Raw genomic sequence first — 17,938 nt, 5'->3', positions numbered from 1 at the left:
TGTGCATTTCTAATAAATAGAACAATCCATATAATGTGATAAATTCTAGTTTTCCTTTAAAATGAATACTCTTAAAAAACCTTTTTGAGTGAAATTGTGTGCCTAAGATTTTCTTATGGGAAAACTTAAATAAGATGTTTTGGTAGTAGTAATGTGGAGACAGCTAAAACTAGTTTTCATATATTTGGAGTGCTTTGTTGGGCTTGGGAGATAGATTTGGTAAGTGAAATCAGAAAAAAAAATGTGCCGTGTTATTTTCAGCCGGTCAAACCTTTTCTTGTATATTCTTTTGTGATGCATTAATTTATCCAAGTATTAGTAGCTTCAAGTAAAAAAAATACTTTTCAAAAAAAGTATGTTTTGTTTCACTTTCCTTCCTTAGAGCTTATTAAAAATCCAGCGCAAGGAGACTGACTTAAAGCAGTTGCAGGCTCAATGCCAAGGAATTCAAACACGACAAAAATATTCACAGAGTGAACTAGAACTTACTGAGAAGAAACGTCTTTCCAGTTTTACCACGGTAGCTTTATATATTTAGATGGCTGCATCTTATCTATTCTGTCTATGCTGAGGCTCCACATAGGCAGTTTATGTGCAGTATTTTTTCTGGAAATGTGTATAATTTTTAGGAGAGACAATCTCCATACATACATAATTTCAGAACAAAATGCAATATAATTCTTTCTCCCAGTTTGTTGCCCTTCAGTGATCCAGACCATGGTTGATCTTTTCTCTGTCCACTAGGAGGCAGTCTTTCTTTGCATAAGAGAGAGTTGGCTGGGGCTGAACTAGGAGGCCCTGCTCTCTCCAGAGCTAGACTTTCTCCTGCCTGCCTGTGAGTGAATGCCTGTTGCAGGTTCCTCCTGGTCTCTTCCTCAGGTTGCACCAGTTAGTGGGAACTCTTTGACTGCAGGTCAGGTTCACTGTATTAAAAACAGCCAGAAAGAAAGCCAGAAAATGATTTGCACCTGAGCAGATCTGCAATGGGCTAGCAAGGACACCAAGCTTGTCCTGTGGCTGCCTCTCCCTTCTCCCCCAATCTTCCTTGTTCCTCTTGGGAGGTCACTTTTTCTCATGGTTGGATTTGCAGCCAGCACATGGGCATCGTACCTCCCCCTTTTCAGCTGCCTTTTGATGGAGCTTCCCCTGCCCTGAAAGGAAGCTATTTTTGTGGAGTTTTCTTCTTTTTAAAAAATATTTTAATATATATTTATTTTTTCAGTTTATAAACATACAAACAGAAAGTATACACTTAAGGCATTTATATTCATTTCTGTGGGTTTTTAAAAAAATGCTTCCTTACCAGTGTGTGTAGAGGGGAGGAATCTTGGATTTAGTTGGGTCTACTGGATGCTCTTTTCAAAGCGCAAGTCAACAGGGACAGCAAGAACAAGCCATTGCCTCCTTTCCTTCCATCCACCCCACTGTGACACGCTTGATAGGGAGTGGTGATCAGGTTGATGTTTACAGCCCTGAGCTTGAGCTAGGAAGAAGGTGGAGGGTGCTTGATGTATAATCCATACCGACAGCCCTGCAGCTCTGTCCTGTATCTACAAACAGAGAGAGTTTTTGCAGCCAATGAGAGAAGAGGATGGTCTGTTCTTTACCCCCCCCCCCAGTTGGAATGAAAAGGCAGATACCAGAATAGGAGTGTAAAGGGCCATTTATTGAATAACAACAACATAACTTGCAGACATGGCAAGGGCCTAACTAGCAGTACAGGTCAGGCCCTGGAGTCGTTCTTGGACCTCCGCCCTGACCTGTCTTGGTGAGCCACCCTCTGCCCCGAGTGTGAGCCATTCCTCGTATGGCTGTACCCTGGCCTGGCCAGGCGATGTGGTTCCCCCTTAAGGCCCCCCTCCCAGCCACAAAGCTGGGGGAGAACTGTCTTTTCCAGGGGTTTTCCATCCAGGTATCTGTCCTCGCCCACTGGGCCCATAAGGCAGCCAGCCGCTCCTGACACCCCAATTCCCCACCAATGGGGATATGCCATGGGTACTCACTGCCCCGCTGTTTTCCCCCCTACTTCTAACCTGCCACTGCCAAGGCCAAGCTTCTGCTTAGGCCTTTGCACCCCAGAGGTGGCCTAAAGCCACCCTGAGCCCTTGCCGCAGGTCCTGCAAGAATATCTCATTCCCCTTCACTGAAAGATGCACTCCATCCCCTCAGTAGAGGTCTGCAAATTCGGCCCTGATTTGTGGATGGGGCAGGTAAATTCCCAACCCACCCGCCAAGGCTTTAAAGAAGTCTCTGTTGGCCTTTCGCCTTGCCTTCTCTAGAATCATAGAGTTGGAAGGGGCCATACAGACCATCTAGTCCAACCCCCTGCCCAGTGCAGGATCAGCCTAAAGCATCTCTGACAAGTATTCATCCAGCCTCTTCTTGAAAAGTGCCAGTGAGGGGGAGCTCACCACCTCCCTAGGCAGCGGATTCCACTTTTGAACTACTCTGGCCATGAAAAAGTTTTTCCTAATATCCAGCCAGAACCTTTGTGCATGCAATTTAAGCCCATTGCTTCGGGTCCTACCCTCTGCTGCTAACGGGAACAGCTCTTTGCCCTCCTCCAAATGACAGCCTTTCAGATATTTAAAGAGAGCAATCATGTTCCCCCTCAATCTCCTCCAAACTAAACATTCCCAAGGCCCTCAGCCTTTTCTCGTAGGGCTCAGTCTCAAGACCCCTGATCATCCTCGTTGCTCTCTTCTGCACCCTCTCGATTTTGTCCACATCCTTTTTGAAGTGAGGCCTCCAGAACTGCACACAATACTCCAGGTGTGGCCTGACCAAGGCAGTATAGAGAGGGGCTATGAACTCCTGCGATTTCGAGGCTATGGCCCCTTTGATACAACCCAAGATTGAATTAGCCTTTTTTGCCTCCACATCACACTGACTGCTCATATTTAGTTTACAGTCCACTCTTACCCCAAGATCCCTTTTGCTGCAGGGTCCAATGCTTCCCACCAGACCCAGCATGGAAGCATTGCCAACCAGATTATCAGGATCCCAGGCCAGCACTTGCCTATCACAAGCAAGTCTGCCTGCACCTGTAAGAAAAGGGGCTTACCCTTAATGAGGCCCAGGTCATTACCTCCTGGGTGCACGACCAGAATTTGGGGTGGCGGACCCCTCTGTTCAAGCAAGAGCGGCAGCAGTCCTGTCCACCTCAGGCCTCTTCTGACTTGCCATTCAGTGGTGGCCCACTGGCTCACACCAAGCTGTGACCCAATCCACGTCTTTTTTGCCTGGTGCGCTGCCCAGAAAACCATGCTGTGGCCGCAGATAAGGATCCACACCCTGTCCCAGAGGCTGCCCCCACCTAAAAGAAAAACAGTATTAAGAAGGCTTCCCCTGGTTCAAGGGGCAGATGTAAGCCTGATAGGTGGTGGAGCGCCACTGCCCTACCCTCTGGATTGCAGATCTCGGGTATCCCATGGCTGCCGCTGTGGATGCTGCCCTGATCTGGAAAGAATGGGTACTGAATTTGATGTTAGATAGGCCCAGCTTGGATAGCGCACGCTCTGTGATGGTGCAGAACTGGTACTTGGTCAGTGGAGCCCCATCCCCATGGCAAAATAGAACCCCTTGATCCTCACTGCATGCCTCGATGTAGCTTCTAAGGGCGAGGACTGGGGATAGGTCCTTTTCCATATATGAGCCCAATACGACCTCCACCCCCTTCTGCCTTTGGTCTATCTTAGAGCGCCGGATGGTTATAACTATGTGGTCCCTTTTGAACATATAACATCACTGGCCTGCAGGGCCCTGTTTGACTCATCCCTTGGGGACATGGTTACCAACTCACTGACCCTGAGCGCCCCAAAGAATGCAATCAGGGAGACTGCATGTAAGAGACCCTTCTCATACTTGGAAGTGCAGACCGAGGCCCACTCTGACCTCAGTTCCCTCAAGATATCTGGTGCGATGGGCTGTGTTTGATCCTTGGGTGCCACCCCTTTCCGGGCCCATCCTTCTAGCATCTTTTGGATTTTAAAGTCCCCGGTATTGTCCACCAGGCCCCTGGCCTTGCACACAAAGTCCAGTGCTGCCAGCTGGCCCTGAATGTACTTACCTCACTGTGTCACACAGAACTGCATCAGGTGCTCGACTGGGATAGGACACAACTGGTGGAGACCTACCTGGCGCCTGAACCCTATGAACTGCAAGACCGCCCTGTCGTAGGCCCTCTGGGTGCTGGGGGAGATTGCTGCCTAGATTGCCCTGCAGGCCTCGGCCTGCCAATCTGGCAAATGTCCTGAGGCATCTGGGTTGGCCACAAGTCGGCCTTGGGGGCAAGCAGACGAAACTGGTCCATCTACAGGCGAGAGAGAGCGTCTGCCACTCTGTTGCTCGCACCTGGGACATGTCTGGCTGTAAACATGATATTAAGGTGCAGGCACTTCAAGGTAAATGCCTGGACCAGCCTCATCACTCTGGGTGATTTGGAGGATAGGAAGTTGACCACCGCAAGGTTATCGCACCAAAAATACACTGAATGGTTCACTAGCTCCTTTCCCCATAGCTGGACTGCCCCCAGTAAAGGAAAAAGCTTGAGAAAGGTAAGGTCTCTGCAGAGACTCTCAGCTAACCAATCTGCCAGCCACTGGGTTGTGCACCAATGGCCACGGAAATACACCCTGAATCCATTGACCCCAGATGCATCAGAGGAGACTTGGAGCTCTCCTTCCAACAACAAGCCCTCCCTCCAAAAGGAAGCCCCATTATAGGAGCTTAAAAATTCTTCCCATACATGGAGGTCTTCCCTCATCCCTGCATTAATCCGCAGTCAGTGGTGCGGGAGCCTAAGGGTGCCCATCGCGTCGCACAGGCACCTCAAGAATGCTCTGCCAGGGGCCGCCACCCTACAGGCAAAGTTAAGGTGGCCCACTAGCTGCTGAAGCTCCACTAACGACACCTTGCAACTGCCTCTCACGCTGGCTAATCTGAACCGGAGGTTCCTCAGCTTGTCTGCTGGCAGTTGAGATGTTTGGCAGACTGTGTCCAGCTCAATCCCAAGGAAGGTCAGCACCTGAGATGGACCCGCCGTCTTTTCGTGGGCCCTCGGAACCCCCAGTTCCTGGTTAAGGGTAACAAAACCCTCCAAAAGCCAGGCACTTCCCTGACCTTTGTGGTCCTACAAGGGATCTAAATAGTGTGCTGTGTCGCGGCACTGATGCTGCTGTTGCAGGGCCTGCTCTAGAAAGGAACTGAACCCCTCGAAGGCTGTACATGAAATTGAGCAGCCCATAGGGAGCACCCTGTCCATGTAGAACTGGCCCTCGAATGCAAAACCCAACAGTTCAAAGTCTTCAGGATGGACTAGCAAAAGGCAGAATGCAGATTTAATGTCACATTTTGCCCTCTCCACCCCCACACTTCCTCACAAGCCTGACCACTTGGTCAAAGGAAGTATAACGGATGGTGCACAAGTGTTCAGGTATTCCGTCATTTACGGACCCTCCCCTCGGGTATGAGAGGTGATGAATGAGCCGGAATTCACCAGCCGCTTTCTTGAGGACTACCCCCAACAGTAGATTCGGGACTGGTGGAGAGGGAATTGGCCCAAGCACTCTCCCCTTCACACATTCCTTGTCAATCTTAGCCCAGACAACCCCCTCCATGCCAACCATCGAACACAGATTGGATAATATGAAGGGGGATCTGGGTCCCTGGAAGGGGATACAGAAACCCGACCTGAAACCCTGTAACAGAAACCAGGCCTCATCCCACCTGGAGTAGTGCTGCAGCAGGTCCTCAAGGACCCTCAGGTTTACCGGACTGGGGCCTTTTTCCAGCAGGTTGGCTGCCAGGGGGCCCCCTGTCCTTTTACTGAGTGACTTCTGCCTCCTGCACACTGTGAATGGGTGGGGGCCTCAGCAAATGGGGTACTTGTGCCCAAACTTACAGCCTTTCCTGCTACAAACCCCTTGGAAGGTTAACTCCCAGCAAAGCAATCAGGGCTGAATCGACTGCCCCATGGGGCCGCGGGAGCTATTATTTACCGAGGGCCTTGTCCCCCCATAACCACCGGTGCTCATAGATGAGCAGTGCAGCAAATGGCCACTATCCGAGCGATCACCTGTGTTTGGCCTCGATGGGGACATGACTTGCAGCCAGAGCTGCTGGTGCACCTGATCCCAAGGCATGGCGGGGTTCAGGGCTGCCCACATTCTAAATTCTTCAACATATTGCATCCATGCCCCACTACCGAAATCAGAATATCCCCTGTAAATAGTGTCCATGTATTGTAGAAACCCGGCAGCTAGTTAGCCAAGGTCCGATCCACCCTCCGGCTCTTAAGGCGCTCTTTATCACACTTGTCCAAGTCCTCCTTATCCTTCTTCTCCAGTTCCCCGAAGAGAAGGATAAAGACGTCCACATATTCCCCCCGAGGATCCTCTCCCTTGTGGCATCAAATAATTGCCCAGAGGCATGGCAGTATCCCCCCATGGCAAGGCCCTGAATGACACAGGTCCATAGTTGGCCCACAGGGTTCCATAAAAGGGGATGGGGCCCCACTCCACCCCCACCCCTACTCCTCCAGGCACCTGCAGTGTAATAGTGGGCCATCTGGCCACCCCCTGCAGCTGACTCGCAAAGGCCGGCTGCCCCCATTTGGGCCACGCTCCACTCCCACTCACAGCCTGCACCATGCCTGGTTGTCCCCCTGGTGTGCTTTGCTGGATATAGAATGTGCTTGGCTGTGCATAGGATGTGCCTGGCTGAGCATATGGTGTACTGGGTTGTGAATATGATGTGCTTGGCTGGGCATACAGGGCTTGGGCTTCACCTGGGGGTGCAGAGGCTGCAGTCTGACCCCAGAGTCCCCATGGCCAGGCCTGTCCCTCTTGGTGCCCTACTGATTTACCCTCAGTATCTGGTGGCTGGACCGCTATTGCCACCTGTCCGGCCTCTCCTGGCATGGCCTTCCTGTGGCTGTGTGCCGTGTCTGGTTTCTCCTGCCATGTCAGGTGACCCTACTTGACCCGATGTGAGACAGGATGCATCCTCAAGGGCAGATAGACGAGACCGGGCATTGTTAGCAAAAGTGTTAGATAAGGTGGCCCCAGCCAGCTTCTGGCGTTTAGTCCCTGGGTTAGGGCTGCAGACACCATGGGCCCGCTCCAGCACCGCAATGCTATCAGGCAGCTCCTGCCAGTTGTGCCCTGTGTTGTCCTCCCCCATGCCCGTGTTCCGTCTCCGAGCTGGGCGCTTTGCTGGTTGCTTCCCCTTGGAAGGACCCATGCCCTTCCTGGCAGCCTTGTTGTCCCGTGAAGCCCCTGGGCACTGCTCCCAAGTCTGCCCCAGCCACAGGTTTGCGGTTCTAAAAACCACTCGAAATGGTTGTCCACAGGGTAGCTGTTCCTACTACTCTGCTGCTTGGTCTTGCACCCAGGGTCTGCTGTTCTTAACTATTACACCAAATGGTCTCCTCACCCGAGGTATGCTGTTCTTAACCACTAGCCAACTCGGCCCCCCACACTGGGTGTGCTGTTCCTAACCACTACACCACCTGCTGGTCCCATGCACAGGGTTTGCTGTTCTTAATCACTATCCCAGTTGGTGCCTCACACCTTAACCACTAGACCGGTTTGGCCCACCCCAGGTCTGAGTTGCTTAACCCCTGCACCAAACAGGCTCCACACAACAAGGTGTGCCAGGCCACTGCATGACTGCCCCACTCGAGCCGGGTGCCCCCAAGAGCCAGTGAGCAGGGAGCCCCCGTGAAATCGAAGGGGTCCCCAAGCTGTCCAAGAGAACACTCCTGCTGCTGGCAACAGGAGTAAACCCCTCGGCTCAGAGGAACTTCACAGCCACTTGAAGCCGAATCCCTAAAGAACCAGCAAGCCGGGGCAGGCTAGGTGCCCAATAAGCCAAGACTGGCTGGCCGGGTGGCGCCAAGACCCAACAAGCCCCCGAGCCAATTGGCCTACGAGGTGGGAGGGATCATGCAGAGCCAGGCCCTGAAAGTCCAAAGGCCCCCCAAGCCAGTGGCACACAGGCACAGAAAACCTTCTCTCTATGGGGCCTCCTGCCCTCAGATGCCGCCGTGCTCCATGCGGCCTGACTAAAGGTCAGCCTCAGCAGGCACCGAGACCCAGCAACAAGCTGCGTGGTCTGGAGGGGGCGTAGGAAACAACTCCCTTCCCAAGGAGCCCCCACCCTCTGGAGCTGCCGGGAGCCACATGCCCGAAAAGCAAGGCCCCTAGGCGGGAAACAAACCTCCCTCCCTGAGGAGCCACCCATCCTCCGGAGCCGCTGGGCGCCCTAATAAGCATGGCCCAGTAGGTTAAAAGGCCCCCCTCCCAGCCGAGCAAACTGTTGCCCAGAGCCGGGATGCGCAGCGAGCTGCTCCTCCAAAGAAAAGGCCCCACCAACGAGCTGCCGGAAGGAGCCACACTGCACCGCCACTATGCCGCCAATTGTGCTGCCAGAGCCAATGTCAGTCCCTGGCAGTTAAATCCCCACGTTCTCCACAGTTAACACACAGGTGTTCCAGTTGAAGTAACTTTTTTAGAGATCCATTCAGTACAAGGTGCTTGGACAGTGAAATTGGCAGAAGTGACGTATGTGGGGTTGGCAATATTAGTTATGGGGAATCTTCCCGCCTTAGGACAGGTGACCGTTGGGGGGGGGGGGCGGGTTAGAGTGAGACATTGTTTTAGAGTAGATAGTGAGAAAGATGAACTTATCTTTGGTTCTCAAGAAGGATACATTTCGAGCCAGCTTCAGCTGGCAGTCAAGGACACAGACTCAGCGGAGCGAGAAAGAGAAAGTAAACATTTGCGAGATAACCTACTGGCATTGCAGCAATAAAGAACTTCTCATACTCTCAGAGTCCAGAGGCAGAGCCCATATACATTCATGACAGATATGCGGGGGCATATATGACAGCCGAGCTGCACCGCTGATCCCCTGCTAGAGCACCGATACTGGACCACATGGGGCGGAGGAAAGCTGAGGCTGTACAGTCTCCTCCCTCCGCTCACGAGGCGCAACTGGCTGGCTGGTTGGATGGAGTGGCCTTATGAGGCCTCAGTCTCCACCACCACCACCACCCCGGGCATACTCGGATGCCCAGGAAGCCTCGTTTGCCTCCGCCTCCTCAGGGGAGGCGAATTCCAGCCCCCCAGCCAAGTGACTGCGGCCAGGGCTGGGGAGTGCCGCATTCTGTGGGCAGAAAAGGGTGCAAAAGGAGGTGCTCCAGTAAGTGTTTGAGTGCTTCAGAAGCTCCTCTTTCAACCTGTTGACCTTGCCAGTCAACAGCAAAGTGTCAGTGTTCTCCTGCAGGGACTCCAGACCTTGGGGAACTGGTGCTGTGGCCAACTCGTGGCCCAAATGTGTGCTTTAAATCAGATGGTTTCCACATGTTAAATACCCCTTTCATGACCAGACAGAAGTCTATGGGCAGAATTTACCAGGAAACATGGGAATGCTTCTGTTCCTGGTGCTCTTGGCAGGCCAGTTTCACGGTATGCTAGAGCTTTTCCAAGCTGGGCCACGAGCCCCACATTCTGCTAACAACAGTACTAGGCTCTGCCCTTTCTTCCCAGGTTCCAGACATGTCATTACACAGTTTCTTGGGGCTGCCTCCCTATTAGCTCCCTATGAGGAGACACAAGTGCCCCACTTGGTAGCCAAACTTCATTCTCAAAGCCCTCCTCGCCAAGGCTCTCTTTGAGCCACTCCCTGAGGTGTTTCTTTTTCCTATTGTTTTTGCTGGCTATAATTTCTCCTTACAGGGTTTCAAAAGTGGAGGGGGTCTATCCTGGGTGATTTTGTGCTCCAATCTTTCCTTCATTCCCAAAGTCAACTTCAGGTTCCACCCAAGACAGGGCCTTCTGTTGCCTAATTGTCAAGAGACAAGTAAGAGTTTCCTTCATTCTCAAAACTTGCCTCTTTCTAGCTGATCCTCCTTGTTTGTGATTTATGGAGCCTAAGGTAGGGACAATTAGGCCTCCAAGATCTCTATTGCAAGATGGCTCAGTGTGTGCACTGCAGAGGCCTAAAGGCAGCAGATGGTCCTCTCCTGAAATGGGAGCTCTTCACAGGATGTAACCCAGCTACTCAGTAAAAGGAAGTCACTTCTGTCTCATTTAAATTGAAGATCCCAAACAAACTGTAAAACGAGCTTTGCCTGTGAGCTTGTCTGTTACCTTCATTAAGAGCTTTTCATTGCTGTTGCAACAGCTTAGTATTGCAACAATAGTTCTGGAAGAGAATATCCTATCTCTGTAATTGAACAAATAATTACAACAGTCAGATTAGTCAGCAGTTCTGATTAATTAGCTAAGGTTAAACTTAAGCATTTAAGGTTAAATAAGTACTACTATCCTTTATTTGTATCTAGGAGAAATCTAAGCTGGAAAGTGAATTGGTAAATATTCAGTCACAGCATGCAATGCTGAATGAAGGAGTTTCACAAAGGGCAAGAAAAATTGATGAGCTCCAAAGGAAAATTAATGAGGTAAAAATTTTAATTCTTGTGGCATTATTGTAGATGTATAAATAGCTAGTTTATGGCAGTTCTTTGAATCAACCATTTTTATTTTTTCAGGATACTTTATCATGTCATTTGTTTGCTGAGAAGACCTTGTGTTTTGCAGAGAACTCTCAGGTGTATTTTAAAATGCACAATCTGTTCAGACAAAGCACAATATGCATACACTCTTACACCCTGGAAACTGAAAGTACACATTAGAGCAGGGGTCTGCAACCTTGATCTCTTTCTCTGAATTTTGTTGTTTGGCTCAGAAGTTATAAAAAAAGTTGTTGATTCCTGCATTATTTATCTAGTTAAATATTTATACCCTGCTGTTCATCAGTGGTCTTCCTGTGCAGTCCCACATGGAACTGCCCACGTGCAGGCCTGCCAAATTCAGAGATTTTCTAGCTTAATACCACTAGGGGGCGCTCCCGCCCCTCAGCGCGCATGCGCAGCTGTCTTTCCCGCCGAAAATGGCACCTTAAGTAGGTGGAGTGCCCCCACATCCCTCAGTTCCTCTTTTGCCACCGCCCTAGCCCACTATCAGAACCATCACCGGAAGGGACAGTTGGGGCTCTGGACAACACTTCTCCAACTGAGGATTTCTGCGCCTCCACGGAACTGCTGGGTCGCATGGCCAGGGCCCTGGAGATTGATATCTCCTCTTCAGAGCAGAAATCTACATATAAGATCCTGAAGCACATATATGCAGGGTCTGCCAACAACGTGTCCCTGCCAATCATTGAAGGGTTTGTTGACCTCTTGACCAACTTAAACCTCAAGCCTGCTTCTGCTCCACCGACCAACAGGAAATGTGAAGGCTTATATAGGACAAGGGATGATGTCTGCCCGTACCTTTCGCTGCATCCTCCGCTGTCTTCACTGGTGACGGAAGACACGCAGACGCGACCTAGACAAGGTCCGCACACCACCCCCTTGGATAAGGAGGGGAAGAAAATCGATGCCATGGGCAGGAAGGTCTATGCCTCCACAGCATTGAATATTAAAATAGCTAATTATTCAGCAATGATGGCGGCCTACCAGCTGCTGCTGTGGACTAACGTTGCTTCCTTTGTGCCTAAGCTAAGATCAGCGGGCTCTCCTGAAGGTGATCCAGGAAGAGGTAACTCGACTCTTCCGCCACCAGATTAATGCGAGTTGCAATGTGGCAGACACTTCGCCCGGAGTCTCCTTTCTGTGGTGGTCCTGCGGAGACATGCATGGCTTCGTGCCACAGCGTTGCCCACAGACACTAGGAACAGGGTGGAGGATCTTCCCTTTGAGGGGAAAACCCTGTTCTCCAATAAAATGGACGAATATCTGTTGCAGAAAAGAAAGGAAAGACTTACTGCCAAATCTTATAGAGTGTTTCCCCAACATCAGTCCTCTGGGAAACAGCAGTATGGGTTCTATCTGAGGGAACATTTCCAGCATTCCCAGCCTTACCAGGGGTATGCTCAACAATCGCAGCACCCTTACCTGAGTTCCCAATCCTCTTTTCCTAGAAAGAGGCAGAGTCATAGGAACAAGCAGGGCTCACAACAACAACCCCTTAGAGATCAACAACCTATTCAGAAGCAATTCTGACTATTACAGGGTTCAGACCCCATGTTTGGGGACAGGTTGAGTTTGTTTTATTCTAGTTGGTGTAAAATCACGTCTGAAAATTGGGTGTTGGATATAATACGTTTTGGTTATAAAATTGAATTTTTGTCTTTACCTGGTCTGAGGCTCCCTCCTTCTTCTGATTCCATGTCTCACTTTGGGGCTCAAGCGGAGTTGGATGCCCTCTTGGTGAAAGGGGCTATCGAGGAGGTGGTGGAACCCTCATCTAAAGGGGGGTTCTATTTGTCGCTGTTTGTGGTAGAAAAGAAGGACGGAGGCTTCTGTCCAATCTTAGACTTGTGTGCTCTGAATAAATCTGTAATGGTGCGCAAGTTCAGGATGACCACGCTCCAAATGGTCATGAAACGTATTCCCCCCCAGTCGTGGATTGCAGTCATAGACCTTAAGGACGCTTGCTTTCATATTTCCGTTTTCCCAGAACACAAAAAGTATCTGCGGTTCACCTATAACGGTCACATTTTTCAGTATCACGTCTTCCATTTTGGCCTATCCACTGCTCCCCGAGTGTTCACAAAGTGCATAGTGGTGGTGGTGGTGGTGACTTACCTGCAGACTAGAGATTGCTGCATCTCCCCATATTTAGATGATTGGCTTATCACTGGCTATTCAGCTGAGGACATGTCCAGACAGGTGTCCCTGACACTTTCCACTTGCCTAGAATTGGGTCTGTTTGTGAACCAAAACAAATCAAAGCTTACACCCTCTCAATCAGTGCAGTGTATTGGTGCGATATTGGATGGTGCATAAAATAGGGGCTTCTTGCCTGGGTACAGGGCTTTGATCACTCAGTTGAAACACAGTAGGTTTCAATCAGCTAAGAGTTTACAGACTCTGTTAGGATGTATGGCCTCTACTACGGCTGTGGTGCCCCTTGCCAGGTTGAATATGCACCCACTGCATCTCTGGTTCATTTCCAAATTTTGAGCTGAGTGTGATAGTCCTGGCAGGAAGTTTAGTATCCCCAGGGGAATCCTCAAAACCCTGGACTGGTGGCTCGAGGAAGCAAATCTTGTGGGCATACCCTTCGGACATCGTAGGGCTGATGTTACCTTAATTATGGATGCCTCTAACTTTGGTTGGGGTGCCCACTGTGACAGGTCCTACGCACATGGGTTGTGGGACTGTACAGAAAGGGATTGTCATATCAACCTATTGGAACAGAAGGCTGTTCTATATGCCCTGGCTTCATTGGCAGATGCTGTGAGCGGAAAGACGGTGTTGGTGCTTACCGACAACACCACTACCATGTTCTATCTGAACATACAGGGGCACCGCATCAGAGACGCTGTGCAGAGAGGCTATAAAGATATGGACTTGGGCTTTAGGACACTCTGCCTAGCTTCAAGCGGTTCATATTCCTGGGGCAGACAATGTGCTGGCAGATCACTTGAGCAGGCTTGGGGGAGAAAACCACGAGTGGTCTATAAAGGACTCTTACTTGGACCCTATCTTCGTAAGGTGGGGTCTTCCAGAAGTAGATCTGTTTGTGTCAGAGGACAATAGAAATTTAGATTGATTTTGTTCCAGAGATGCGTCAGGCTGAGGATCATTGGGAGACGTCTTTCAGTTCCAGTGGTCCAATCGCCTGTACTACATCTTCCCACCCATCCCACTCCTGACATGGATAGTCAGCAAGATCCAGGCAGAGGGTATGTCTGCAATAGTGACAGCCCCTTATTGGCCGAGACAACCTTGGTTCCATGGGCTGATGAGACTGCAGACCCAGATTCTTCACTTGCTGAGAAATCCAGATCTGCAATCGTGGAAAGGGGCCTATCATTACAACATAGACACACTGAAACTGACGGCATGGCTGATTCTGCAGGAGGCTCCTTCTCAAAGGCTGTAGCTAATGTCCTCCAGAATGCGCGTAGACTGCCCACCTGCCAATCCTACAGTCTGAAATGGGAGAAGTTCAAGGGGTGGGCTCAGGATAAGGGTCTGGACCCATTAGACTGTCCCCTCTCAGATATTTTGGACTTCCTTTTGAGTCTTAAACATGGCCACACAAATTTGTCAGTTAAGGTTTACCTAGCCGCTATTTCAGCCTTTCACCCTCATATCGACAAGAGGACAGTCTTCTCTCATCCAGTTTCAAAGTTATTTTTGAAGGGCCTAAATAACTTGTTTCCCCCAGTTATGGCAATAGTGCCCCACTGGTCCTTACCTTTAGTTTTGGCCAAGTTGATGGCAAAACCTTTTGAGCCTTTAGCGGCGTGTCACCTCCGCTGTCTGTCTATGACAGTAGCATTCCTGGTAGTGATCATGTCTGCGAGAAGGGTGGGGGAGCTGGCCGTCCTCTGTGCAGATCCTCCTTATTTAAAGGTCCATCCTGAAAAGGTAGTGCTCAGGCCTAAGATTAGTTTCTTGCCCAACATGGTATCTAGGTTCCATTTAGCCCAGGAGATAGTTTTACCTGTATTCTTCAAGGGTCACTTCATGGAGGCGGAGAAAGCGCTTCATTCGTTGGATGTGAGGAGGGCGCTGTTGTTTTACTTAGACAGGACAAAGCCCTTTAGAGCAGATTCTCAGCTCTTCTTTGCTTCTCGGCCCCCAAGAAGGGCAAGGGGGCCAGCCCTTAGACCTTGGCTAGGTGGGTTGTTCAAGCAATTTTACTTTGTTACAAGGCAGCTAACTTACCTTGTCCTTTGGAGATTCATGCTCACTCCACTAGGTCACAAGCCTCATCTGCTGCGCTGTTGAAGGGTGTCCCGCTTCCTGATATCTGCAAGGCTGCAACTTGGGCTTCCGCTGACACTTTTGTGAAGCATTACGCCTTAGACATCCTGGACTGAAGAGAATTGTCGGTGGGCATGGCGGTCCTCCAGCCTATTTTCCTGTAGACATGTTTCATCTGCCACCCAGGTAATTAAGCTTGTTAATCTCCCATGTGGGACTGCACAGGAAGACCGATGATGAAAAACAGTGTTGCACTTACCTGTAACTGTTGTTCATCTAGGTCTTCCGTGCAGGCACACATACCCCCCTCCTTGCCCGCTGCTGCCTTGACTTACCTGTGTAGTAGTAGCAGAAGAGGAAATATCTACAGAAACGTTAGCACTCAATGTGCAAGCCGCAGTAATAAATAATTATACAATTTCTCCAAAGTGCAAGTGCCTCTTATTTCTTTAGCCAATATTGTAATGCTTACAATTACAATTCCTAATGTGCAAATTCATAAATGTGCAAATTCATCTTCGGCGCAGTACAACACTACAATACCAGGTACACAAATATTACAATTCAATTCTGTACACGTTCATTCCTTCTTCTCATTTCGCTAATTTTCTTCCCAGTTCTTCCCAAAGGTGATATAAGATCCAGATTGGGGAGTGGAAAACGCCACACTCAATCTGGGGCCGGCTACGAACGCAGATTTCGTGCCACCTTCTTCAGGAGCGTGCCATCTGTTGTAAACACAACCCTGTGAATATGCTGCCAATTTAAATACTACTTCTCCAGCCTACTCCTTCCCTATAACTTGTAATCACTTGTACTCACAGGCACCCCACGGGAGAATATCACCACCACATTTCTCTCTCCTGGTTAGTAGATATGCATGTTCTCTTCCATGTTCGTCATTACAAACTGCCCCCTATTTGAATTAGCAATAGCCGATTGGTACCACCCCTTCTTAAAGTGACCACACGCTGTAATACAACCCCATTCAATACCTAAGACTTCCTCATGAACAACGGTTCCTCACAGAAAACAGTTCAAACATAATTCATTGTTCAGTCCCTTAGGTTTTATCGTGTCTAATTTTTGAATCCAAAATGCTTCTCTACGGAGAAGCCTTGTTTGCAATGTATCGCCACTAATTCTTTCCACGACTTCCAGGATCATTACCTTAAGGGCATTCTCCGGATGGCCACGTTCCCTGTAATGTTGTGTTAGTGGAGCTTCCTGAATATTGTTACGAATGCGTGACATGTGCTCCAATATTCTTACTTTTACTGGTCTTGACGTACACCCTACATATAACATTCTGCAAGGACATTCCAAAAGATAAATTACCCCCTTGGTCTGGCAATTGGCAAAATGGTGAATGACCACCTTGTTGTCACCAATGTAAAGTTCCCTGCCCACACTAAGGATGTTACAAATTTGGCAATTACCACACCTGAAGTTGCCCTGCGGAAGATCATGGGGTTTCTCCCTATCCCTAATGTCGGCCCGTATCAGGTCATCCCTTAAGCTTTTAGTTTTACGGAAACCAATCCTCGGTATGGACTCACACCCCTCTATACCTTCTATCAAAGGCCAATGACGGTACACTATCTTTTTAATCTGATTGGCTCTGGGGGTGAAATCTAAAGCCCACGTTATCCTGTTCCCCTGGTCTCTTGTTCCCGACTCAAAAAGTGATGCTCTTCCTGTGTTGTTAGCCCTTTTCCAAGCTGCCTCTATGACTTTAACCGGATACCTCCTTCTGCTAAACTGTTCACAAAGCTTCCTCCCATCCCTGATGAAGTCCATAGTGGAGGAGGAATTACGTTTAATCCGTAGTAATTGGCTGAAGGGGATATTTTCCTGCAGATGTCGGGGGTGGAACGAGTCAAAGTGTAAATAAGAATTCTTGTCTGTTTCCTTATTGTAGGACCGTACCCTGATCGTATTGCCTGCATCTCTAAAAATGATCACATCCAAATAATTGATCTCGTTCTTGTTGTGTTGCCAGGTAAACTTCACATAGGGGTCCCTATTGTTGAGCCACTCACAAAACTTAACAACCGAGTCTGTCCCTCTATACACAAAGTAAAGATCATCAATATATCGAAAATATTGTATGATCTGTGCTCCAAACGGATTAGATTGATCTAAGATATGCTGATTCTCCCATTTGCCCATGAAAAGATTTGCAATATTTGGTGCTGCAGAGCACCCCATGGCTACTCCCCTCAATTGAAAGAAAAACTGATCCTGAAAGCGAAAATAATTTTTTTTCTAATATCAGATCCAGTAGCTGCAAAAGAAAATTTTTGGATGGTCTATTGCCTCCTGCAGAATCCAAAGCCTCCTCCACTACCATTCGTGCCGACTCATGCGGAATGATTGTGTACAGGGACGCTACATCCATAGTGAGGAGGCAAGCATCCTCCGCCAAGGGCACCCCCTCTATCCTTTGAATGAAGTCCCTGGTATCCTGTATGAGAGGGCCAATTGCTGCTACCGCTGGTTTCAAGGCCATATCCAGCAGTATAGCTAACGGTTCCAGGACAGACCCACACCCCGAAATGATCGGTCTTCCGGGGGGGGGAGATCTTTTTATGTATTTTTGGTAATGTGTAGAAGACTGGCGTGCGTGGGGTCCTAGCCTGTAACAACTTATGCAATTGATCATCCCCCATCAGCTTCTTTGGGGGGGGGGGTAATCTAGCAATCATTAGCGAAATGAGAAGAAGGAATGAACGTGTACAGAATTGAATTGTAATATTTGTGTACCTGGTATTGTAGTGTTGTACTGCGCCGAAGATGAATTTGCACATTTATGAATTTGCACATTAGGAATTGTAATTGTAAGCATTACAATATTGGCTAAAGAAATAAGAGGCACTTGCACTTTGGAGAAATTGTATAATTATTTATTACTGCGGCTTGCACATTGAGTGCTAACGTTTCTGTGGATATTTCCTCTTCTGCTACTACTGTGCTTTGCAGAAACGGCCATTTATTGTCTTTCTTCTTGACCTACCTGTGAACACGGCTGTGAAAGAGGACTAAGGGTTGTGGGAGTGCTCTGCCTACTTAAGGTGCCATTTTTGGCGGGAAAGACAGCTGCGCATGTGCGCTGAGGGGCAGGAGTGCCCCCTAATGGTATTAAGCTAG

The 17,938-nt window shown here is 49.2% G+C and overlaps 1 protein-coding gene across 2 annotated transcripts in view; it reads left to right on the top strand.

Annotated features, from left to right (window-relative positions):
* Positions 1-17,938, top strand: part of SMC1B (structural maintenance of chromosomes 1B) — an 84,617-nt gene that overhangs the window by 33,757 nt on the left and 32,922 nt on the right. For both annotated transcript variants that reach the window (XM_055000437.1, XM_055000436.1), the window contains exons 13-14: positions 383-520; positions 10,349-10,465. In XM_055000437.1, the coding sequence (XP_054856412.1) occupies positions 383-520; positions 10,349-10,465 (255 nt within the window). The remainder of the gene's footprint in view (positions 1-382; positions 521-10,348; positions 10,466-17,938) is intronic.

Source organism: Eublepharis macularius, chromosome 16 (genome assembly GCF_028583425.1).
Source record: "Eublepharis macularius isolate TG4126 chromosome 16, MPM_Emac_v1.0, whole genome shotgun sequence".
Classification (NCBI taxonomy): Eukaryota; Metazoa; Chordata; class Lepidosauria; order Squamata; family Eublepharidae; genus Eublepharis; species Eublepharis macularius.
This window is presented reverse-complemented; position numbering and strand designations above follow the sequence as displayed.